Below are 26,141 nucleotides of genomic sequence, written 5' to 3' on the forward strand. Positions count from 1 at the left end.
TTTTACTACATTGTTTTCTATTTTATTTTATTATTTTCTATTCAATTTTTTCAAATTTTATTATTTTCTATTTTATTATTTTCTATTATTTTTTTATATTCTACTCTTTTTTAGTCTATTATTTTCTGTTCTATTTCAATTTCAGAAGCTGGTTATATTCTTTTTCATTATATTTTTTTATATATATCTGTTCTATTTTTTTCTTTTTTACTCTATTATTTTCTATTTTATTTTTATTTTCTATTCTATTTTTCCTAATTTTATTATTTTCTATTATATTCTTTTAAATTCTATTCCATTATTTTCTATTCAATTTTTTTTCTATTCTACTCTTTTTTAGTCTATTATTTTATGTTCTATTTCAATTTCCGGACCTGGTTATATTCTTTTTTTATTATTTTATATTTTCTTTTTTACTCTATTCTTTTCTATTTTATTTTATTTTATTTTTATTTTCTATTCTATTTTTTCTAATTTTATTATTTTCCATTATATTATATTCTTTTCAATTCTATATCATTATTTTCTATTCAATTTTTTTCTATTCTACTCTTTTTTTAGTCTATCATTTTATGTTCTATTTCAATTTCAGAAGCTGGTTATATTCTTTTTTTTATCATATATATATATATATATATATATATATATATATATATATATATATATATATATATATATATATATATATATATATATATATATATATATATATAATTTCTACTTTCTTATTTTTTACTCTATTCTTTTCTATTTTATTTTTATTTTCTATTCTATTTTTTCAAATTTTTATTATTTTCTATTATATATTATATTCTTTTCATTTCTATTCCTTTATTTTCTATTATATATTTTCTCTTCGGAAATTAGAATTAGATTCAAAAACAGTTCAAAATTCAAAATCGAAAACTTTTAAAAAAAAATATTCCAATTTGAGTCAAAAGCTTTTCAAATTTGAATTTCAACCGAAATTTTATTTTGTTATTTTGCATTTGTTCAAATTAGTTCCTATTGTCTTTAGGACATTCGGATGCGTCTGGAACTCCGAATAATGAAAAATTGTGTCCGTATTTCAATTCAGAACAAAACAACCCGCACATGCCTGTCCCCGGCCAGCATGCTGCAGAGAAGGGCTCTTGCTCTCTGTGGGGAAGCAGTGGTCTCTCTGCAGAGATCTGACACACACCCCCTGCTGAAGGGGAAGGGATCACCGCTCCGGGTGGATGTGTGGAAATGGCACTCCTCCTCCAGGTGGAAGCGGCAGGCGCAGGCTAAGCATGTAGCACAAACCACAGCAAGGAACAGTGTGAAACGCGTCAGCTATTTTATCCTGTGCCCTGCTGTGGTTTGTACTTTTGTTATTTTGCACAATAAAGACGTTTTTATTGGAGTGCGGCTGTCCAGACCCCCCCCCCCCCCCCTGCTGAGTCACATCTCTAGTTCTACAATAAGTAAAGCTCACCCTCCTCACTGATTTATTTATTTCAGGTACAGTGGAACCTCGGTTTAAGAGTAACTTGGTTTGAGAGCGTTTTGATTTGCGAGCAACTTTAAAAAAAAAAAAATCTGACTCGGGTTGCGAGTGTTGACTCGCAAGAAGAACAGAATTCAAGCTAAAAAGGCCTGCAGTACCGCATTTGGCCTGAGGTACGGGGGCGCAGGAGCCGAGCAGTGCCGAAATTAGGCCTGCAGTACCTCATTTGGCCTGAGGTACGGGGGCACAGGAGCTGAGCAGAGCCGAAAATAGGCCTGCAGTACCGCATTTGGCCTGAGGTACGGGGGCACAGGAGCTGAGCAGAGCCGAAAATAGGCCTGCAGTACCGCATTTGGCCTGAGGTACGGGGGCGCAGGACCAGGATTCAAATTAAAAAAGATAAGTTACGACGGCGTAGCGTATCTTAGATTCGCTGCGCCCGGCGCAGATGTCTGTGGATCTGCCCCTTAATCTTTAATAGAAACAATGGGCCAGATTCACAGTGAGAGTACGCCGGTGTATCTCCTGATACGCCGGCGTACTTTCAAATTTGCCGCGTCATATCTTTAGTTTGAATCCTCAAACCAAAGATACGACGGCTTCTGGCTTCGATCCGACAGGCGTACGCCTTCGGATCTTAGGATGCAATACTTTGGCGCCCGCTGGGTGGAGTTTGCGTCGTTTTCCGCGTCGGGTATGCAAATTAGCTTTTTTCCGTCGATCCACGAAGGTACGCGCGGCCGTCGCATTCTCTTACGTCGTCTCTAGTCGGCTTTTCCCGGCTTGTAGTTAAAGCTGCTATTTTGCGGCGTATAGATAGACCTGCCATGTTAAAGTATGGCCGTCGTTCCCGCGTCGAAATTTCAATGTTTTTTTTTTTTTGCGTAAGTCGTCCGTGAATAGGAAAGGACGTAGCCCACGTCTAAGTTCAAGGCGTCATTTCGCGCAAAGCACGGCGGGAAATTTAGAAACGGAGCATGCGCAGTTCGATCGGCGCGGGGACGCGCTTCATTTAAATGAATCACGCCACCCTACCCGCCAATTTGAATTCCGCCGCCATAAATACACTACGCCGCCGTAACTTAAGGCGCAAATTCTTTGAGGATTCGAAGATCCGCCAGGCAAGGTACGGCGGCGTAGCGTATCTCAGATTTTTTTTTAAACAAACATGTCATACTTACCTCCCCTGTGCAGTTGGTTTTGCACAGAGTGGCCCAGATCCTCCTCTTCTGGGGTCCCTCAGCGGCGCGTCTAGCTCCGTCTCTTTTCAAGTGCCCTGTTGGAGAGCCGCTCTCCCTCGGGACACTCGTGCGGGCAGGCTCCCGCGTCTTGTTGCTGCGTCTATTTACACAGACAGCAGGACTCTGCCCCGCCCCCCCCCCCCGCATTATTGGATTTGATTGACAGCAGCGGGAGCCATTGGCTGTGCTGCTATCAATCTATCTAATCAGGACCCGAGACACCGGCTGCAGCTGATGTGCTTGTCCCCGTCCCTGGAAAGCCTGGGAGTGGTAAGTAAAAGGGGGGGGCTCTGGGGGGGCAGCTGCAGCACGAAGGTTTATCACCTTAATGCAGGGCTCGACAATCCCCCGGGCGCCAGGTCGCAATTGCGACTAGAATTGGTGACCTGGCGCCTGGGGTGACACAGCTGGGCTCTGTGCGCACCCCCCCTCGCGATCACGTTTGCGGCCTTCTGCAGTCCTATGGTTCCTTCTGGAATCTGGCGCCCTCTTTTGGTGACTGTTTGGTATGACAAGACAACCAGCGATGCTAATGGAGCTTCCCCTGCCTGTTTCCATCTCCTTCCCAATCGTGGCGATAGGCGGGCGCTACTCATGTATGCGTTCGCTTCTGCACGCGAGCTCGGCAGGACGGAGCGCGTTCCTGGCTCCTAAAATTTGTAGCTGGCTCCTAGATTCCAAGCAAATTTGTCAAGCCCTGCCTTAAGTGGTTAAATGACATAGGCCCAGATTCAGTAAGCAATTGCGCCTGCGTAACCATAGGTTACACAGCGCAATTGCTTACTTGCGCCGGCATTACGAATGCTCCTGATTCAGGAACATCGTAACGCCGACTGCAGCCTAAAATCTGCGTGGCATAAGGCTCTTATGCCACGCTGATTTTACGCTGCATTCTTGCGTTGGCCGCTAGGGGGCGCTCCCATTGTGATCAGCGTACGGCGTCTTTAGCGTAAATCTGCCCCTTCTAATAGTAGGGGCAGCCAATGCTAAAGTATACCGCCCTTCCCGCGTCGCGACGTTCAAATTTTACGTTGTTTGCGTAAGTGATTTGTGAATGGCGTTGGACGCCATTCACGTTCACTTTGAAGCAAATGACGTCCTTGCGACGTCATTTGCCGCAATGCACGTCGGGAAAGTTTCCCGACGGAGCATGCGCTCTACGCTCGGCGCGGGAGCGCGCCTAATTTAAATGATTCCCGCCCCCGGCGGGATCATTTACATTGCGCGCGCTTACGCCGGGCAATTTTGCCGGCGCGCCGTCGCAATTTACAGAGCTACTGCTCCGTGAATCGAGGGCAGCGCAAAATATTTGCGGGGGCGCAGGGCAAAATCGCTGCCCTGCGCCTCCGCAAATAGAGAGCAGTTCTCTTTGAATCTGGGCCAAAGTTTAACATTAGCGCCATTCACATGAATGCGTTGCGAATATGAGCTGCGGGGAAAAAAGGTGCACGATGCGAATTCAGCTCTATAGACTGGCATTCCCTGAAATCGCGATCGCGACAAATTCGCGGGAAAAAACACAGCCGCGAAATTGTGGTAAAATCGCAATGTTTTTTTTAATTCGCAGCAGTGTGAACCTAGCAGCTTTTGTTTTGGTTTTTGGTTTCGGAATGAATTGTATGATAATTTGTGAAATGAGCTCGGTGCTGCTCCCCAGTGGTGGAGTCTGGCGCTGCGCTGTGACTAATCCTCCGATGAAAGAGTTAAAGGGATGGGGACACGCCTCTCCCTCGCTCGCTCAGCCACTATCACCCGTCAGACTGGAAGGTGAGCTCGGGGAGAGAAGAGCGCCCGGCGTTGGCTCTGCTGGGAAGGTAAGTCAAGTTTTGTATTATCGCATGCGCGGTGTTGGTGCAATTCGGTGATAAAATCTGGCAGCTCCTGCGACCTGTAAGCGTTCGGATCTGCGCTCTGCTGTGAGAAAAAAAAAAGAACATTGTATCATTTTTAACAATTTATTCCCATTTAGCACAATTGGCTGGTATGTCCGTTTTGGGGGGCCGGTGCACCGGTGTCGGCGCCGACCCACATCGGCCTCCGAGGGGCAAGTCACGTTTTTTTGTCGGCATATCACACACATTACAATCAATCTCTTATAGGTTTAGCAACAGTTTTGTAGTGCGAGAAATTTCCCGATTGGATCCAAATTTACCATTAAGGCTTTGTTTTCCACTAGTGCGACTTGTCATGCGACTTTAGACACACAAGAGTCGCGTGTCAAATCACAGCCCATCCATTTCAATGGCACCCGTTCAAATCAGTGCGACTTTGGACACACAAGAGTCGCGTGACAAGTCGCAGCCCATCGATTTCAATGGCACCCGTTCAAATCAGTGCGACTTGTCATGCGACTTTGGACACCCAAGAGTCGCATGACAAGTCACAGCCCATTGAATCTCTTATAGATTTAGCAACAGTGCGAGAAATTTCCCGATTGGATACAAATTTACCATTAAGGCTTTGTTTTCCACTAGTGCGACTTGTCATGCGACTTTAGACACACAAGAGTCGCGTGTCAAATCACAGCCCATCGATTTCAATGGCACCCGTTCAAATCAGTGCGACTTTTCATGCGACTCTTGTGTCTCTAAAGTCGCGTGACAAGTCACAGCCCATTGAATCTCTTATAGATTTAGCAACAGTGCGAGAAATTTCCCGATTAGATACAAATTTACCATTAAGTCTTCGTTTTTCAGTAGTGCGACTTGTCATGCGACTTTAGACACACGAGTCGCGTGACAAGTCACAGCCCATCCATTTCAATGGCACCCGTTCAAATCAGTGCGACTTGTCGTGCGACTTTGGACACACAAGAGTTGCGTGACAATGAAGTTCGATGAAATTTACCATTAAGGCTTCGTTTTCCACTAGTGCGACTTGTCATGCGACTTTGGACACACAAGAGTCCCACGACAATTTACAGCCCATCGGTTTCAATGGCACTCGTTCAAATCAGTGCGACTTTGGACACACAAGAGTCGCGTGACAATGAAGTGCGATGAAATTTACCATTAAGGCTTTGTTTTCCACTAGTGCGACTTGTCATGCGACTTTAGACACACAAGAGTCGCGTGTCAAATCACAGCCCATCGATTTCAATGGCACTTGTTCAAATCAGTGCGACTTTGGACACACAAGAATCCCGCGACAAGTCACAGCCCTTCCATTTCAATGGCATTTGTTAAAATCAGTGCGACTTTGGACACACAAAAGTCGCATGACAAGTCACAGCCCATCGATTTCAATGGCACCCGTTCAAATAAGTGCGACTTGTCGTGCGACTTTGGACACACAAGAGTCGCGTGACGATGAAGTGCGATGAAATTTACCATTAAGGCTTTGTTTTCCACTAGTGCGATTTGTCATGCGACTTTAGACACACAAGAGTCGCGTGTCAAATCACAGCCCATCGATTTCAATGGCACTTGTTCAAATCAGTGCGACTTTGGACACACAAGAATCCCGCGACAAGTCACAGCCCATTGAATCTCTTATAGATTTAGCAACAGTGCGAGAAATTTCCCGATTGGATACAAATTTACCATTATGGCTTTGTTTTCCACTAGTGTGACTTGTCATGCGACTTTGGACACACAAGGTTTGCGTGACAAGACACAGCCCATCGATTTCAATGGCGCCCGTTCAAATCAGTGCGACTTGTCATGCGACTTTAGACACACAAGTGTCGCGTGACAAGTCACAGCCCATCGAATTTCTTATAGATTTAGCAACGGTTTTGTAGTGCGAGAAATTTCCCGATTGGATACAAATTTACCATGAAGGCTTCGTTTTCCACTAGTGCGACTTTTCATGCGACTTTAGACACACAAGAGTCGCGTGTCAAATCACAGCCCATCCATTTCAATGGCATTTGTTAAAATCAGTGCGACTTTGGACACCCAAGAGTCGCATAACAAGTCACAGCCCATTGGATCTCTTATAGATTCAGCAACAGTGCGAGAAATTTCCCGATTGGATACAAATTTACCATTATGGCTTCGTTTTCCACTAGTGCGACTTTTCATGCGACTTTAGACACACAAGGGTCGCGTGTCAAATCACAGCCCATCGATTTCAATGGCACCCGTTAAAATCAGTGCGACTTTGAAGCGACTGTGATCCAGAGAGTGTAAATTCGCATTTTAAATTGTGCGACTTTGGAGAGTCGCACCAGTGGAAAGGGAGCCTAGTGTAGGCCATTCCTCACCTTACATGAAAGGAAACCCAATTGGGGAGCGTGGGACGTTACGGGTGATACTTAATATTGAAATGATATCACAGCTCATATAGTATAAAAGTTCATTTTATTACAAAGTTAGAAGAGGAGAAAAAGTACACAAAGCGATCGCATATAAAGAAAGAGATGCGTTTCCTCTATACAATTTCTCCACACTTACTGTATGTTCTACGTGTTTCGCCCTGCGGCTTCCTCAGGAGCATGCCTGGATATTCTTCTCTGATAGATACAGATAAAAATCACTTTCGCATATCAATCACCTCTGAAAAATACATCTACATTGAATGCTCGTTGGGATCGATATGTGAAACCGATTTTTAAATCGTGGGGTACAACTTTTTCGTGCGACTTTGCAGTCCCAAGTCGCAAACGTGTGAAAGGGGCCTTAAAGGGACACTAACCACTTCCGTACCGGGGGGCACTTACGCACCTTCCCGCCCAGGCCAATTTTCAGCTTTCAGCGCTGTCGCACTTTGAATGGCAATTGCGCGGTCGTGCGACACTGCACCCAAACAAAATTGGCGTCCTTTTTTCCCCATAAATAGAGATTTCTTTTGGTGGTATTTGATCACCTCTGCGATTTTTTTTTTTGCGCAACAACTAAAAAAAGACAGAAAATGTTGAAAAAAAAAAACGTTTTTATTTTTTTCTGTTAATTTTTTTGTAAATAAGTAAGTTTTCTCTTTCAATTACGGGCACTGATATGGCGGCACTGATGGGCACCGATGAGATGGCACTGATGGGCACCGATGAGATGGCACTGATTGGCTGCGCTGATATGCTGCACTGATGGGCACTCATAGGCGGCACTGATGGGCACTCATAGGCGGCACTGATGGGCACTCATAGGCGGCACTGATGGGCACTCATGGGTGGCACTTATGGGTGGCACTGATGGGTACTTATGGGTGGCACAGATGGGCACTGATAGGTGGGCACTGGGCATGGATGGGCATTGTGGGGTGGCACTGATGGACACTCTGAGGTGGCACTGATGTTTCCATGTTGCCAGTCAGTGCCCATTTGTGGGCACTGATTGGCATCTTTTTTACTGCCCTTTTTTTTTTACTGACTTTTTATTTTTTTTATTGCCCCTTTTTTTTTGCCCTTCCCTGGTGGTCCAGTGTGGCGATCAGAGGGGGGGGCTGCGCTGATAAACAATCAGCGTGAACCCCCCCCTGTCAGGAGAGCCGCCGATCGGCTCTCCTCCACTCGCATCTGTCAGACGCGAGTGAGGAAGACCCGATCGACGGCTCTTCCTGTTTACATCGTGATCAGCCGTGATTGGACACGGCTGATCACGTGGTAAAGAGCCTCCGCCGGAGGCTCTTTACCGAGATCGGAGATGCAGGGTGTCAGACTGACACCCCGCATCACCGATCGCCGGCGCGCGCGGCATGAAATCCTGCAGGACGTGAATAGACGTCCAGTCAGGATTTCAGAACCACTTCCCCGGACGTCAATCTGCTATTGACCGGGCGGGAAGTGGTTAAAGGTTCCCTTTAAAAATAAAAAAAAATAACAAACATGTCATTCTTACCTCCACTGTGCAGCTCGTTTTGCACACAGTGGCCCCCGATCCTCCTCTTCTGGGGTCCCTCGGCGGCTGTCTCGGCTCCTCCCCTGCAAGAACTAACCCCGTTCATCGGAAGCTCTCTCCCATGGGGGTTAGTTCTTGCGGGCGCGCTCCTGTGATCACTTGCCCCCCCCCCCCGTCGGCATTGATTGGATGTGATTGACAGCAGCGCGAGCCAATGGCTGTGCTGCTCTCAATACATCCACTCTCGCCAATCAACAGCCAGACTGTATTGAGAAGAGGACGTCGGGGGCGATGCAGCAGGTGAACGGGCTCAGGTAAGTAAAATGGGGGGGGGGGGCTGGGGGGCCGTCCCCCTTTACAACCCCTTTAATACAAAAAAAAGACATTAAGGGGCATCATTGAGCAAGGGGTACCGTTCATGGCTGTGCGACTTCAAAGTCGTCCCTGCACTATTTTGGTCCCACTTCGATTGCGACTCGAGGTCCATAAACATCAACATTACGCAGGGAAATCCGTCAAGTCGCGCCACTTTTTCAGGTCGTACAAGTGTGAAATGTGGACCGAACATACAGCGCTGCAACCACGGGCCGTGTGTTGTGGCTTTCGACCTCCAGTGGGCAGGTTTGTCAGGCGAAGCCGCCAACCCTACTCCATGCGCCGACCTAAAATCGCAGCAGCGGCAAAGGAAAGCAAGATGGGCGCAGCGTGTGTACAGCCCTGTGTGGAATTTGCATAGGTCGGTGGCTGGGAGGGGGGTAAAACTGCAGCCTGGTCCGGGAACCAGCTGATTGGCTTAGCGAATCGCAATACGGAGCCCTGCGTTTACTAACAAAAAAACAAACAAAAAATGTATAAGTCAGCAGCTACAAATACTGTAGCTGCTGACTGCTACTATTAGGGTACTTACCTGTCCAGGGATCCTGCGGTGTCCTCATCTGAGCCGATTCTTGAACTGGCTCTCGGGTGCTGGCGCCGCCATCTTGGCTAAGGGAAACCGACAGTGAAGTCTTGCGGCTTCACAGCCGCTTTCCTACTGCGCATGCGTGAACCGCGCTGCGCTCTCTGAATGGGCCAGCTGCGCGCGGGGGGAGGGGCTGAACTTCCGAACTTGTCAAAACCGGGTACCCACTCCCCTCTCCCTCCCATAAGGTGCTAAATGTGGCAGTGGAGGTAGATGGGTGGAGCTTCTCCTATTTTGGGTGGAGCTCTGCTTTAATGTACCCCCTAGCAAGCTTCAGTTAGTGTCAGATTGTCTTCTGCACTATCACAGTCCCACTATAAGTTGCTGATCGTCGCCATTAGTAGAATAAAAAAACATCTGTATATATACTGTATATACAGTACCAGTGGCGGCTGGTGCTCAATTTCCTTGAGGGGGCGGCCCGCGCCCCCCCACTGGCTCATTGCCCACCAGGCCCCCGCCAGCCCTGCACCTACCCTATCCAGGTTGCGGCTTCGGTGTCTTCGGACTCGCGGTCAATCGGGTCTTCGGACTCGCGGTCAATCGGGTCTTCGGACTCGCGGCCAATCGGGTCTTCGGACTCGCGGCCAATCGGGTCTTCGGACTCGCGGCCAATCGGGTCTTTCGGACTCGCGGCCAATCGGGTCTTCGGACTCGCGGCCAATCGGGTCTTCGGACTCGCGGTCAATCGGGCCTTCGGACTCGCGGCCAATCGGGCCTTCGGACTCGCGGCCAATCGGGTCTTCGGACTCGCGGCCAATCGGGTCTTCGGACTCGCGGCCAATCGGGTCTTCGGACTCGCAGCCAATCGGGTCCTCGGACTCGCAGTCAATCGGGTCTTCGGACTCGCGGTCAATCGGGTCTTCGGATTTGCAGGCCAATCAGGTCTTCGGACTCGCGGCCAATCGGGTCATAGGACTCGCGGCTAATCAGGTCTTAGGGCTCCCGGCTAATCGGGTCCCAGGACCCGCTTCCTGATTGGTGCCTGGGAGAATAAACAGGAAGACATTAGCGAATATTAATTTGCTAATGTCACCCAACTGGGTGGGCTCGGGGCGCAGGGCTCTGCACCCCGAGCCCACCCTTTTTGAAGCCTATAAGAGCCTCAGGCTCTAATCCTGTGCTTCGAAAGAAAACAAATTGGAATCCATGCGTCCGGTGCCCCGCATGTGGATTAGGGGCTCAGGCGCATGGATTAGGGGGGCGGTGCCCTGCATGAATGGCTGCCACTGTACAGTACCATCATTTGTAGATGCCATAACTTTCACCAATTTCACTACAACCAATCAATATACACTTATTGGTGTTTTTACCAAAGACATGTAGAAGAATACACTTTTGGACCTGTAATCCGTTTCCAGTGCGGACCAAAAATTGGTTCCTGCTGAATTTTGATCCATGTATGGACTCTTCCTGCTGGGGGGGTCAATAACCAATCCTCTTCTACTACCCCCCATCTCTGTCCCCTCTTCATGTGATAATGAAGTCTCTGGTATGTCTCTCTGGGGAAGGTGCGGATGGTGTCAGATTCCTGACCTAACCAGTTACAGGAGATATTTTGCCCCCTGGTGTGTCTTTGTACTGTGACTGGTGAGGGGTGCGTTGACAATTGTCATCTCTCTGGAAGAACAGGACCTTCAGGTTCTGTTTGTGTTTTGCTGTAGAAGTGACAGACGCTCAGCAGACCCTGAAGCCATGGAGCCTGCGATAGCCGCCACAAACCTGGTTGCTCTGCCCAGAAATTGCTGCCGCTCTTCAAAAGGTCACCAAATACCTTGAATTTTTATTAAAAAAAATGTTATGCTATACATGCTGAGTTCCCGGGTCTGTACACCCGCTGTGCCCATTATGAGGGGCTCCCACCATCCCTGTGCTGAGTTCCCGGGTCTGTACACCCGCTGTGCCCATTATGAGGACTTCCCACCATCCCTGTGCTGAGTTCCCGTGTCTGTACACCCGCTGTGTCCATTATGAGGGGTTCCCACCATCCCTGTGCTGAGTCCCCGGGTCTGTACACCCGCTGTGCCCATTATGAGGGGTTCCCACCATCCCTGTGCTGAGCTCCCGTGTCTGTACACCCGCTGTGCCCATTATGAGGGGCTCCCACCATCCCTGTGCTGAGTTCCCGGGTCTGTACACCCGCTGTGCCCATTATGAGGGGTTCCCACCATCCCTGTGCTGAGCTCCCGTGTCTGTACACCCGCTGTGCCCATTATGAGGGGTTCCCACCATCCCTGTGCTGAGCTCCCGTGTCTGTACACCCGCTGTGCCCATTATGAGGGGTTCCCACCATCCCTGTGCTGAGTTCCCGGGTCTGTACACCTTCTGTGCCCATTATGAGGGGTTCCCACCATCCCTGTGCTGAGTTCCTGGGTCTGTACACCCGCTGTGCCCATTATGAGGGGTTCCCACCATCCCTGTGCCGAGTTCCCGGGTCTGTACACCCGCTGTACCTATTATGAGGGGTTCCCACCATCCCTGTGCTGAGTTCCCGGGTCTGTACACCCGCTGTGCCCATTATGAGGGGTTCCCACCATCCCTGTGCTGAGTTCCCGGGTCTGTACACCCGCTGTGCCCATTATGAGGGGTTCCCACCATCCCTGTGCTGAGTTCCCGGGTCTGTACACCCGCTGTGCCCATTATGAGGGGTTCCCACCATCCCTGTGCCGAGTTCCCGGGTCTGTACACCCGCTGTACCTATTATGAGGGGTTCCCACCATCCCTGTGCTGAGTTCCTGGGTCTGTACACCCGCTGTACCCATTATGAGGGGTTCCCACCATCCCTGTGCTGAGTTCCCGGGTCTGTACCCCCCGCTGTGCCCATTATGAGGGGTTCCCACCATCCCTGTGCTGAGTTCCCGGGTCTGTACCCCCCGCTGTGCCCCATTATGAGGGGTTCCCACCATCCCTGTGCTGAGTTCCCGGGTCTGTACCCCCCGCTGTGCCCATTATGAGGGGTTCCCACCATCCCTGTGCTGAGTTCCCGGGTCTGTACACCCGATGTGCCCATTATGAAGGGATCCCACCATCCCTGTGCTGAGTTTCCGGGTCTGTACACCTGCTGTACCCATTATGAGGGGTTAGTTTTGTTTATTGAAAAATCTTACAAACAACAACTATATACAATAAAACCATAATAAATAAAGCATATTTACAAAATAATTGAATATGACTATACAAAACAGAAAGAACAAGAAAAAAGAAAACGGTGCAAACCAAATTGCGTACAACACAATCCCTACGAGAGAGCCAGACTTAGGGTTCTTTCACACGAGCGGACCGTTCGTCCGTTCATTACAAGTCCGTTAACGGACTTGTAATGAATCCCTATGGGATCGCGTCCGTTAGCGGATGGAGCATCCGCTAGCGTCCGCGTCCGTCGGGATCCGCTTTTGTGAACGGAAGAAACCCTGTTTTTCTTCCGTTGGGGGGAACGGATCGGATGCAGACGGTCCGTCTGCATCCGATCCCCCATAGGGGAGAGCGGAGCAGAGACAGGGCGGTCTCTGCACTGTGTGCGGGGACCGCCCTATCCGCCGACAGCTTAGCGGGGATGACGGAGGATCCCCGCGGACACACGGAGCGGACACCCTAAGGAACATCACCATCACCATGCATGTCGCCTTTTATCAAAAATATATTTGATCTGAAAATCTAGGGGAGTGAAACAAGAATATAAAGAAAAGCCGCACACCCCGAGATCAACAGGCAGCAGCTACAGAGTCCTGATATTCCTCCACGCCCTTATTCAGGTCTCCTGCTGCCACCCGTCTTTCTCAAGACCCCGAATCTTCCCAACCTCACCCAGAATGTCCTGCACCACCACATAAAAGGCAAGCCAAGCCTGATCCCTAATCTTCATTGGGATTCTCTCTAAATAATTGACTTGAAAGATTTCTGTATTATGAGGGGTTCCCACCATCCCTGTGCTGAGTTCCCTGACCTGTAGACCTGCTCTGCCCATTATAAGGAGTTCCCACCACCCCTGTGCTGAGTTCCCGGGTCTGTACACCCGCTGTGTCCATTATGAGGGGTTTCCACAATCCCTGTGCTGAGTTCTCGGGTCTGTACACCCGATGTGCCCATTATGAGGGGTTCCCACCATCCCTGTGCTGAGTTCCCGGGTCTGGACACCTGCTATGCTCATTATGAGGGGTCCCCACCATCCCTGTGCTGAGTTCCCGGGTCTGTACACCCGCTGTACCCATTATGAGGGGTTCCCACCATTCCTGTGCTGAGTTCCCAGGTCTGTACACCCGCTGTGCCCATTATGAGAGGTTCCCACCATCCCTGTACTGAGTTCCCGGGTCTGTACACCCGCTGTGCCCATTATGAGGGGTTCCCACCATCCCTGTGCTGAGTTCTCGGGTCTGTACACCCGATGTGCCCATTATGAGGGGTTCCCACCATCCCTGTGCTGAGTTCCCGGGTCTGGACACCTGCTATGCTCATTATGAGGGGTTCCCACTATCCCTGTGATGAGCTCCCTGGTCTGTACACCCCTGCTGTGCCTATTATGAGGGGTTCCCACCATCCCTGTGCTGAGTTCCTGGAGCTTACAATCTAATGGAGACCACAGAAGTCAAATTTCACATTTTACACATTGTAGAGATCTGGTGTTATCAGGTCTCCTATATATTTAATCAATACCACCACCCAACTGACACGGGTCACTACTGTCTTCCTTTTTAGGTTCCGTACTGCAGACCAAGATGGCCCAACCTTCCTTCACCACCCATAATCCTCTGAGCAGCCCAGCGGTTCCCTAATGATGACCCCACCTCTGACACCAAAGGAATCCTGATAATGAATGATGTGAGGTGAGACTCTCGATCACCTTCTTTGGGATGTCGGGGATAAATGTTAGAGGGCCACAGGGGGCCAGAATTGTTTAATCTTTTACACAACCAAAGTTTCTTTTAGTGGACATCATTAAAGCATACGATATGTTGTGTTGCTTCTTTAGCAGTTTTCTTGATCAGCGCCATTATAGCCCACCAGGGACCAAGTGTGAATGATTCCCTTGCGTTGCCTGAGGATGTAGAAATGTATTCAGAGTGCGGGAAAAGTATTATCAAGCTAATTACACCAGCAGTAGACTGTAAAGGGTTAAGTCAAAGCTGCACTTTCCGGAAAAGCTCACCTGGGTGGAAAATCTAAAGAAAATAAATCCTGCGTCTTCGTAGAATACATACTGTGACAATTACACCCTCCGGACTCGCCTTGTGCAGAGATTTTCCACCTCTAATCACCGGTAGACGGATTGTCGCTAGGACAGGTTAAGCCTTTCACACACACGGCAGCCGTTACCACGTGTTTTAACTAAAACACACAATTACTGCATCCCCGGCTACAATTCTGTCTTTTAAAGAAAATATCTACTTTACACTCTGCCACACCCAGACAGGAATGTATTAATGTTGAACCTATGGGTCAAGCAGGGCCGCTGATAGGGCAGTACAGGCAGCCCTGTTGTACCGGGCCCGGCCCCCAGCAGCTCCACAGGGGGGCCCGGGCAACTTGACAGTTAATTTCTGGCTATTAAAAAATATAGCTTTCTAAACTTCACCCCCGTCCCCCGCTACTACTTGCTTAAGAAAGGGGGGTGTAATTACATTTTCCTGGCCCCATCAGGTCATCAGAGGGGCCCAGGAGGTGAGCGCAGTGGTCGGACTATTTTTTGTTTTTCGGGCGGATGTACATAAGACCGCACCGCACATTGCTCTGCTTTTTAATTAGTCCCAGATGCCGATGCACACTGCCTTCACTGACGGAGTAATGCTACGATGCCTCCGCTCCACCTCCCGTCCTCATGTGCCGACTTACCAACTTGCCGAGACTGATGTGAGGCATAGGCTCCTCTGTGGCTGGCAAGGGAGCAAGAACTTGGACACCGTGGCTGCAGTACACACAGTGAGTGGAGCACAGAGGATAGACTCCTCACTGTATATCCCTTACACAGAGCATGGCAACTTGTGATTATCAGCATTATGATACTCATGCAGGGAGCACACTCAGCATGTGCTCTGTAATGGATCTGTCATATTGCTGTTGGGTGCTTACTTTGTTATGGCTGTACTGGGTTAAAGTTTGTAACGCACAGTACAGCCAAAGTCAGAACCCAAAAGCCATTTGACACTGACAGATCCACGACAGAACACATGCTGACTGTGCTGCCTGTTCATAATGCTGGTGAAGATGAAGTGAGATGCTGCTTTACACTTGTATTGGGGGGCAGTAAACATGTGCCCCCCAACCACTCCCCTTTAACCACTTCCTGTCTAGCAACATACTGGTACAATGCTGGATTGTAAGGGTAATATCTTGATCATCGCTACAGCAATGATCAAGATATAATTTTTTAGCCCCAGCGATTCTGCACAAAGTAAAAGTAATCTTAGTGGCTAAGAAGCCCCTGGATTACTTTTACAGGCAGTCAGTGGAAGGGGGTTCCACCACCATCCTGCCACTGCCTTTACTGGGCTCTCCAATGCAATCAGGGGTCCTGTTAATGATGTGAGTAGCGGCATCCAGTTCCTGGGACACAGTGAGTGGAATTGATGTCGTTCCTCCCACTGTGTGACATCAGAAACCAGTAGAAATGACCGGCTTAAACAAGCATGTGATCAAACCGATCTGCATTTGATCAGATGCTTTGGAGGCCAGAGGACAGATATGGGGTCTAATAGACCCGAGATCTCTCCATAAAGGGGACATGTCACTGTCACTGCAATAAAAGAGATACAAAAAAACGAAAGACACAGTGTAAAAAATTATTGTTAATAAAATAAAATAATTTTTTTTTTTTTTTTTTTTAAACCGTTGCTGTCCCCCTGTACTGATGAGCCATAATAAACGTGTGTGCATATGTAAACAGTGACAAATCTGCAGAGGTGAGGGCAGGGTAGTGGCCTGGGGGGGGGGGTTAAAGGCAGGATTAAAGGGGGCCCCATCAGGTAGGCTGTACGGGGCCCCATGATTTCTAACAGCAGCCCTGGGGTCAAGACAGTGTAAAGCATAGATTAGGTTGCACGCACAGAGTGCAGGGGGTCGGGAAATAGGTTGCACGCGGGGTGTTGGGTATTAGGTTGCACGCACAGAGTGCAGAGGGTTGTGGATTAGGTTGTGCGCACAGAGTAAAGGGGGCGGGGATGAGGTTGTGTGCACAGAGTGCAGGGGGCCAGGGATTAGGGTTGAGCGCACAGAGTGCAGGTTGGCCAGGGACCGGGTAAGCGCACAGAGTGCAGGTTGGCCAGGGACCGGGTGAGCACACAGAGTGCAGGTTGGCCAGAGACCGGGTGAGCGCACAGAGTTCAGGTTGGCCAGGGACCGGGTGAGCGCACAGAGTGCAGGGGGGCCAGGGACCATGTGAGCGCACAGAGTGCAGGGGGGCCAGGGACCATGTGAGCGCACAGAGTGCAGTGGGGCCAGGGATTGGATGAGTGTACAGAGTGCAGGGGGGCCGAAGACCAGGTGAGTGTGCAGGGTGGCCGGGGGTCCGGGTGAGCGCACAGAGTGCAGGGGGGCCGGGGACTGGGTGAGCCTACAGAGTGCAGGGGGCCGGGGACCAGGTGAGTGCACAGGGTGGCCAGGGACTGGGTGAGTGCAGGGGGGATGGGGGATCAGGTGAGCGCACCGGGTGGCCGGGGGCCCGGGTGAGTGCACAGAGTGCAGGGGGGCTGGGGACCGGGTGAGCGCACAGAGTGCAGGGGGGCTGGGGACCGGGTGAGCGCACAGAGTGCAGGTTGGCCAGGGACCGGGTGAGCGCACATAGTGCAGGGGAGCCAGGGACCATGTGAGCGCACAGAGTGCAGGGGGGTCAGGGATCATGTGAGCGCACAGAGTGCAAGAGGGCCAGGGACCATGTGAGCGCACAGAGAGCAGGGGGGCCAGGGACCATGTGAGCGCACAGAGTGCAGGGGGGGTCAGGGATCATGTGAGCGCACAGAGTGCAAGAGGGCCAGGGACCATGTGAGCGCACAGAGAGCTGGGGGGCCAGGGACCATGTGAGCGCACAGAGTGCAGGGGGGCCAGGGATTGGATGAGTGTACAGAGTGCAGGGGGGCCGAAGACCAGGTGAGTGTGCAGGGTGGCCGGGGGTCCGGCTGAGCGCACAGAGTGCAGGGGGCCCGGGGACTGGGTGAGCCTACAGACTGCAGGGGGCCGGGGACCAGGTGAGTGCACAGGGTGGCCAGGGACTGGGTGAGCGCACAGAGTGCAGGGGGCCAGGGACCATGTGAGCGCACAGAGTGCAGGGGGGTCAGGGATCATGTGAGCGCACAGAGTGCAAGAGGGCCAGGGACCATGTGAGCGCACAGAGAGCAGGGGGGCCAGGGACCATGTGAGCGCACAGAGTGCAAGGGGGTCAGGGATCATGTGAGCGCACAGAGAGCAAGGGGGCCAGGGACCATGTGAGCGCACAGAGTGCACGGGGGCCGAAGACCAGGTGAGTGTGCAGGGTGGCCGGGGGTCCGGGTGAGCGCACAGAGTGCAGGGGGGGCCGGAGACTGGGTGAGCCTACAGAGTGCAGGGGGCCGGGGACCAGGTGAGTGCACAGGGTGGCCAGGGACTGGGTGAGCGTACAGAGTGCAGGGGGGCTGGGGGATCAGGTGAGCGCACAGGGTGGCCGGGGGCCCAGGTGAGTGCACAGAGCGCAGGGGGGGCTGGGGACCATGTGAGCGCACAGAGTGCAGGGGGGCCAGGGAACATGTGAGCGCACAGAGTGCAGGGGGGCCAGGGACCATGTGAGCGCACAGAGTGCAGGGGGGCCAGGGACCATGTGAGCGCACAGAGTGCAGGGGGGCAGGGACCATGTGAGCGCACAGAGTGCAGGGGGGCCAGGGACCATGTGAGCGCACAGAGTGCAGGGGGGCAGGGACCATGTGAGCGCAGAGTGCAGGGGTGCCAGGGACCGGGTGAGCGTACAGAGTGCAAGGGGGCCGGAGACCAGGTGAGCATGCAGGGTGGCCAGGGGCCAGGTGAGCGCACAGAGTGCAAGGGGGTTGGGGACTGGGTGAGAGTACAGAGTGCAGGGGGGCCAGGGACCAAGTGAGCGCACAGGGTGGCCGCGGTACTGGGTGAGTGCACAGAGTGCAGAGGGGGACTGGGTGAGCGCACAGAGTGCAGAGGGCCAGGGATTAGGGTGAGCGTACAGAGTGCAGGGGGACTGGGTGAGCGTACACAGTGCAGGGGGGGCTCAGGGGAGCGCACAGAGTTCAGGGGGGTCGGGGACTGGGTGAGCGTACAGAGTGCAGGGGGCGGGGAATTAGGGTGAGCGTACAGCACTCTATCCAAAAGAAAAAGTTATGGTTTTAGATATATTTTTGAGGTGGTGAAAATGCTAGTTACCTGGCGCTGTCATTCCATTGTCCTGGGGTAGAACTCAGCCCTGCCATACTCTCTGCAAACAATTCAATTGCATGCCCGGTGAGACTTTGTGCCATATTTTGGGAAAATTACAAAATGCTTGTAGGACAAATCTCCCAATCTAGTGTTTATGGGGTTGAATTTTTAGTTTGGGGCACCCAGATAACTATTTGTATTCTTACCTTTCAGAAAAGGAAGATGTCGAAGGACTAGATATGTCCCAGGTCACTGGGTGGTTGATGACCCTCATGGTCCTGATTGGAACTTTGACACGGTGGTGCCAGGCAGATTGTAATATCAGCACAGATGGGAAAAGGGTCACCTGCAAAGGACAGGATCTCAAGCAAGTCCCTCAAAACCTTTCAGAGAGCCTGGAGTACCTGGATCTATCGTATAACAAAATTTCAGAGATGAGAGCCACTGACTTCATGAAATACCCCAATCTTGAAACCTTACTCTTGAGATACAATAATATTTCATACATCGAGAACGGGACATTTCAGTATAATTTACTTTTGTCGAACTTTAGTTTGTTTAATAACCTTCTCTCGGAGATTCCCAATTCTCCCTTGATCGATCTGAAAAACCTGCAGATCCTTGACTTGTCCAACAACCTCTACGAACGCGTCACTCTCGGGGACGTCTTCGGCACTCTGGTGAATCTGACAGATTTATCCATAGGAGGTCCTCTGGTCTCCGGCATCTTCAAACATGACTTTGCTTCTATTGAAAATATCAGTCTTGATAGGTTTTCTTTGAATTCCAAATCTAGCTTGGATTATTACGAACCTGGGGCCTTCTCTGTTCTAAACACTAAGAATTTGTGGCTTGACATCGCTGTGGACACCAACGCAACACTGCTGAGCGATATGTTGAAGGATTTGACAAATAAATCTCTCACGAGCCTCAATTTTATCAACTTGTTTGAGTTTTCCTATTATGTGGGCAACAAAGATATATTTTCTTATCTACCTTCTATTGATCTACGAGACCTGGCTTTCTACAAAGGGAAATTTAATGAGAATCTTCTATACCTGCTCTTGATGAATGTCCAGATATCTTCTGTGAAGAACCTTTACCTGTCTTCTCTTGACTTTGCCCGTTCTCCATATCTCGATATATCAGATGTCGCTATTGACAACCTAAATTTGGAAAACCTTGTGATCCAAGACGTCATCAACCCAGATATTCTTGGATTTGACTTGGCGTTCCCCTGGTTCGGCAAAGTTGCCAACATCAGTGTCATTAACATGAACTTCGACCAACTCCCTTGCAATATTTGGACCCAGTTGACCAATTTGGTCATGCTCAATATATCGGGCAACCGTCTCTTGGCCACCTACCTGTACAACATGTTGTGCAAGACCACTGTGTTACCCAATATTGAAATATTCAATGCTAGCTACAATGCAATGCGCAGTCTGAAGACCATCTCTTTGTTGACGGCTCAGTGGCCGAAACTTACCTACCTTGACTTTACATCCAACAAATTTGGTACACTCGACGAGTTTTGCGTGTGGACATCTAACATCAAAGTGGTTATTTTAAGGGGCAATGTGCTCCAGTACGAGGTGTTCCAGTGTCTACCTACAACTGTGGAATATTTAGACCTGTCCCATTCTCAGCTCGAGCAACTGAATATGAGTTACTTTAACCTGGCTACGAATTTGACGGAACTAAACCTTAGCAACAACAAAATCAAATCCATACCATACAACTGGCGGAGTCCCAGCATTCAAGTGTTGGTACTGGAAGGCAACTCTTTTGGAATTATCGATAGGGGTTCCTTTAAAAACCTGCCCCAGCTGAAAAACTTGACGGCGGGTAACAATCCCTACTACTGTATGTGCGACCTTTATGACTTCTTTTCAGACGTTTTAGAGGATAGATCCTTGGTTCTTACTGACTGGCCCGACGATTATTACTGCTATCACCCCCAAAATTTAATGGAAACCAGAATTGATAGTTTCCGCCCTGGAAAACTGGAATGTAATGTTGGCTTGGTGGTGGCCATATCTGCATCAGTGACGGCTTTTGTTATCATTGTCTGCATGCTCTTGGGTTGGAGATTTAATGCCCTGTGGTACATTAAAGCAACTTGTCAAATAATCAAAAGTCGATATCGGGCCCGGAAGGCTGACCAGATCAGAAACTATGACTACCACGCCTTCATATCTTATAGCTACTTTGATGCCGATTGGGTAAGAAGGGTCCTTCTCCCTCAACTGGAGGACTCCAACCCACCCTACAAAGTCTGCATCCACGAGAGGGACTTCCAACCAGGGAAATGGATTATCGATAACATAATAGAGAACATTGAGAAGAGCCGAAAGATAATCTTCATACTGTCCCACAACTTCATCAACAGCGAGTGGTGTAACTACGAGTTGTACTTCGCCCACCAAAGGGCCATTGGGCACGCGTTTGCAGATGTCATCCTGGTGGTCAAGGACAGCGTTGGTATGGAGGACCTGCCGAAAAGATTCCATAGGCTACGGAAATTGCTTAGGACCAAGACCTACGTGGAGTGGCCCGAGGAGGGCAGCAGACAACCCTTCTTTTGGGTCCAGCTCAAGAACATCTTAGGAAGGGACAGTTTAAGTGTTATGGGGCAAGATAACTTGACTTATCTTTAGTGAATGTAACGGCTATTGTAGGGCGGGCAATGGCAACCATCAAAGTGAATGCACCTGGAGAAAAAACTGACTTACAATTCCTGTTCTTCGATTTTAAGGGTCTTTATTTTCCTTAATGATGTCTATAATGTAAATATTACTCCAGGGAGGCAAGTTTGCCCCCTTACACTTACTGTGAAGGCTCTTTTAGACCCTTAATCACCCAGATCGGTGGTCTCTAAACTGCAACCCTTCGGGGCACTATTTCATCCACTGATACCAACAATGGGGAATAATTCCCCTCACTGACACCAATGAAGGGGCCCAATTTCTCCCGATGACACCAATTATTGGGACACAATTTCTCCCAATGACACTAACAATGCAGCCCAATGACTACAATGAGACATCATTCCTTCCACGGACATCAACAGTGAGGCACAATGACAACAACAATACCAATGATGGGGCACAATTTCTCCCAATGGCACCAACGATTGGGCCCAATGACTACAGTGAGACACCATTCCTCCCAATAACACAGAGAACGGGGCACAATGACACTAAGAAATGGGACACCATTTCTCCCACTAACGCTAATGATGGGACACATTTCCTCCTAACGATGCCAACGATGGGGCACAATTCCTTCCAATGACGCCAATGATGGGACACAATTCCTCCCACTGATGGGGCACAATGACACTAAAAATGGAACACCATTCCTACCAATGATACCAATGATGGGACACAATTCCTCCCAACAATGGGGCACAATGACACAAAAAATGGGACACCATTCCTCCCACTAACGCTAATGATGGGACACAATTCCTCCCACTGATGCCAATGATGAGGCACAATGCCTCCTACTGACACCAATGATGGGGAAAGAATTCTACCCAATAACATGAATGATAAGACACAATTCCCCCCAATGACTTCAATTATGGGGCACAATGACACCAATAATGGGGCACAGTTCCGCTCACTGATGCCAATGATGGGGCACAATTCCTCCCACTGACACAATGATGGGACACAATTCCTCCCAATGATGGGACACTATTCCTCCCAATGACAACAATGATGAGGCACAATTAAACCCCTAATGGGACACAAATCCTCTCACTGATGCTAATGATGAGGCTCAATTCCTCCCAATGACACCAATGATGGGAAAGAATTCCACCCAATAGCACCAATGATTGGACGCAATTCCTCCCAATGAAACCAATGATAGGCACAATGGCAACAATAATGGGACACAATTCCTCCCACTGATGCCAATGATGGGGCACAATTCCTCCCACTGACACTGAGGATGGGACACACTGACACCAATGATGGGCACAATTCCTCCCACTGATACCAATGACGGGGCACTATTCCTTCCACTGACGCAAATGATGGGACTCAATTCCTCCCAATGATGGGACACAATTCCTCCTAATGACACCAACGATGGGACACAATTCTCCCCACTGACACTAACATTGGACTTTGTTTTCTTCCATTGGCATTGGGGCATGTTTTACTCACACTGGTCACAGCCCCCCCCCCCCCCTTAACTATGGAGACAGTAAACTGGCCCCTTGTTTGAAAAGTTTGGAGACCCCCAGACCATGACCAAGACCAGAGTTGAATTATTTTATATTGTATATAGAATGTGGTTTGGGGTCACGTGGGTTCCTTGGGATGACGGTCCAATTTCCTGTCCTCCTTCTATAGAACTTTAGAAGATGTTAGAAAACGTACTCAGCATTTCTTTCCAACCTCACCTATTGTGTAACTATGAAGGTCTCCCTGGGTGTCGCACTAACTTGTTCTGTAGATATTGTACAGAATCTGTCCGCAGAGTTCATTTTATTTGTAAATTTGATGTTACAGAGTTTGTAAATCTATTTATGTTTATAAAAAAATATTTTGTAAAAATATATATTGTGTCCGTCTTTCTCCAATAAGAATGTTTAATCTGCGTATGTTTGCCTGTCCCACAACAATGGGGCCCAACGATACCAAAGATGGGGCACAATCCCTCCCAATGACAACAACAATGGGGCCCAACTATACCAAAGATGGGGCACAATCCCTCCCAATGACAGCAACAATGGGGCCCAACTATACCAAAGATTGGGCACAATCCCTCCCAATGAAACCATAAGGCCCAATGATACCAAAGATGGGGTACAAGTCCTCCCAATGACACCAACAATGGGGCATAAGGATAACAAAGGTGGGGCGCAGTTCCCCCCAATGACACCAACAATAGAGCCCAATGATACCAAAGATGGGGTAAAATTCCTCCAAATGACACCAACAATGGGACCAACTGATACCAATGATGGTGCACAATTCCTCCCAATGACACCAACAATAGGCCCCACTGATACCAATGATAGGGCACAATTTTGCCCAATGATGGGGTACAATTCCTCCCAGTGACACCAACAATGTGGCACAAGGATACCAAAGATGAGGCACAATTCCTCCCAATGACACCAACAATGGGACCAACTGATACCAATGATGGTGCACAATTCCTCCCAATGACACCAACAATAGGCCCCACTGATACCAATGATAGGGCACAATTTTGCCCAATGATGGGGTACAATTCCTCCCAGTGACACCAACAATGTGGCACAAGGATACCAAAGATGAGGCACAATTCCTCCCAATGACACCAACAATGGGGCCCACTGATACCAATGATGGGGCACAATTCCTCCCAATGATGGGGCACAATTCCTCCCAATGACACCAACAATGGGCCCCAATGATACCAATGTTGGAGCACAATTCCGCCCAATGATGGGGCACAATTCCTCCCAATGACACCAACAATGGGCCCCACTGATACCAATATTAGGGCACAATTCCGCCAAATGATACCAATGATGGGGAACCATTCCTCCCAATGACACCAAGAATAGGTCCCACTAATAATAATGATAGGGCCTGTTGGCGTGGAGGTGAAAGCCTTCTGATCGGGACAGAGAGGCATGAGGTCGAAGCCAAGAGGCCGGGTCCCTGGCCGTTGGCCTGGATTTGGTGGTATCTACCCCAGTCAGTTGTTCTGGAGGGAACCCTTGCTCCTCCTTTAACCGGGAAGGAGCGGGTAGTATTTCCAGAGCGTGATTAGGTGGGAGAGATAGGGGTTGTGGGTAGAGTCTGCTTAGGTGGGCTTTCCCCGACCTCTTCTCCCACCTTCCTGGCTGGGAAGGGTGCTGCCGGTCTGGACCGGGGGCTAGGGACCGTTGAAAAGCCTGTGGAAATTGTGCCCCTGGAGTGGCAGTCCAGGGGTGCCATACATTGCACGAGTGTTTGAGGGGCACTCATCGTGTGGCACCTTCAGGTCACTGATCTCCACAACACACTTTTCACACCTGCCTCTAGGGCCAGGCCTTTTGGCTAGGACCAGAGGAATTTTTGATTCCTGGCCGGAGGGCCGGCCAATGTATAGCACATTGGTCACTTTACCTCACTCTCCCATCTTCCTTCTCCCCACTTTCTTTTTTTATTTTCCCCGTGTTTGTCTGTTTTGTCACTTTTTTGTTTGGTGCTTGCACTTTATGTGTGATGAGTAGGGTGCAGGTCCTCGGACCTGCTCTGAAAGTCTTGGGAGTTGGTGGACCCGGCCTTCTGGCTAAGTTCGCCAGCTCTCATGGGGTCTCCCTTCGGGGGAGCCTCACCGAGGAGGGTTCTGTTTCGGCAGTCCCTCCGAGGATGTTGGGTCCTTGTGGCTTCGGCTGCCTGGAACAAGATGGGTCCATATGGCTTCGGCTGTATGGGCCACAGTTACTCTAGTCCCTGCCAGGAGCCTAACGCCCCGGGGGATCAGAGCTGGGTCCTCTTCGGAGGACCGTTTGACGATGCACCCGTCACAGTTTTTTGTTGCACCTCTTTATGTGTGTGCACATTTTTCCTGCACCAGGTGGAGTTTTTGGGCTGTGTTTTGCACGCCACAGGCTTTTCAAAAAAAAAAAAACATTTTTGGGCCAATGCCGATCCACTATCCGGCTATACTTGTATTGTGTTGGACAGGAAGATGCAATCCAGTAAGAAGATTATTCTTCCCCCTTGAAGATCCAATCGCTGAGCTAATGCAATTTTTCTTTAATCAAACCGCAATTGCAGAGCCCTCAGACCACCTCACGGGGGCGTTAATAGGGTAGTGGATTTTTACAACACTGCAAACCCATTTCAGGAGTACCTTGCATGTTCACTGGGAGTGTAGGTCCTGTACAGTGTGCTATGTAACCCCCAAAGGGGGAGAGAGGGGGAGAGGTGGGAGGGAGACTGTGGGAGAGAGAGGTGGGGGAGAGAGGGTGAAAGAGGGAGGGAGAAAGGAGGTGAGTAGGGAAAGAAAAATGGAGGGAGAGGGAGAGCAGGGGAGGGGAGAGAGAAAGAAGAGGTGAAGGGGGAGAGAGAAAGAAAGAGGGGGAGACAGAGAGGGGAGAGAGGGAGGGGAGAGGATTGATAGGGAGAGCAGGAGGGGAGAGAGAAGAGGTGAAGGGGAGAGCGAAAGATAGAGGGGGAGGAAGAGAGGGGAGAGAGATTGGAGGTGAGAGAGGGAGAGCAGGGGGAGAAGAGGAAGGGAGAGAGAGAGAGAGAGAAGAGGTGAAGGGGAGAGAGAAAAAGGGGGAGAGAGAGAGGAGGTGAAGGGGAGAGAGAAAGAGAGGGGGGGAGACAGAGGGAGGGGGGAGG

At 49.7% G+C, this 26,141-nt stretch overlaps 1 protein-coding gene across 1 annotated transcript; it reads left to right on the forward strand.

Annotated features, from left to right (window-relative positions):
• The first annotated feature begins 4,451 nt into the window (after positions 1-4,451).
• Positions 4,452-22,235, forward strand: LOC120920265 (toll-like receptor 2). The gene is made up of 3 exons (XM_040332244.1): positions 4,452-4,526; positions 14,143-14,270; positions 19,006-22,235. The coding sequence occupies exon 3, from the start codon at positions 19,032-19,034 to the stop codon at positions 21,450-21,452; it is 2,421 nt and encodes an 806-aa protein (XP_040188178.1). The 5' UTR covers positions 4,452-4,526; positions 14,143-14,270; positions 19,006-19,031; the 3' UTR covers positions 21,453-22,235.
• Positions 22,236-26,141: the final 3,906 nt, after the last annotated feature.

Source organism: Rana temporaria, chromosome 13 (genome assembly GCF_905171775.1).
Source record: "Rana temporaria chromosome 13, aRanTem1.1, whole genome shotgun sequence".
NCBI classification, from domain to species: domain Eukaryota; kingdom Metazoa; phylum Chordata; class Amphibia; order Anura; family Ranidae; genus Rana; species Rana temporaria.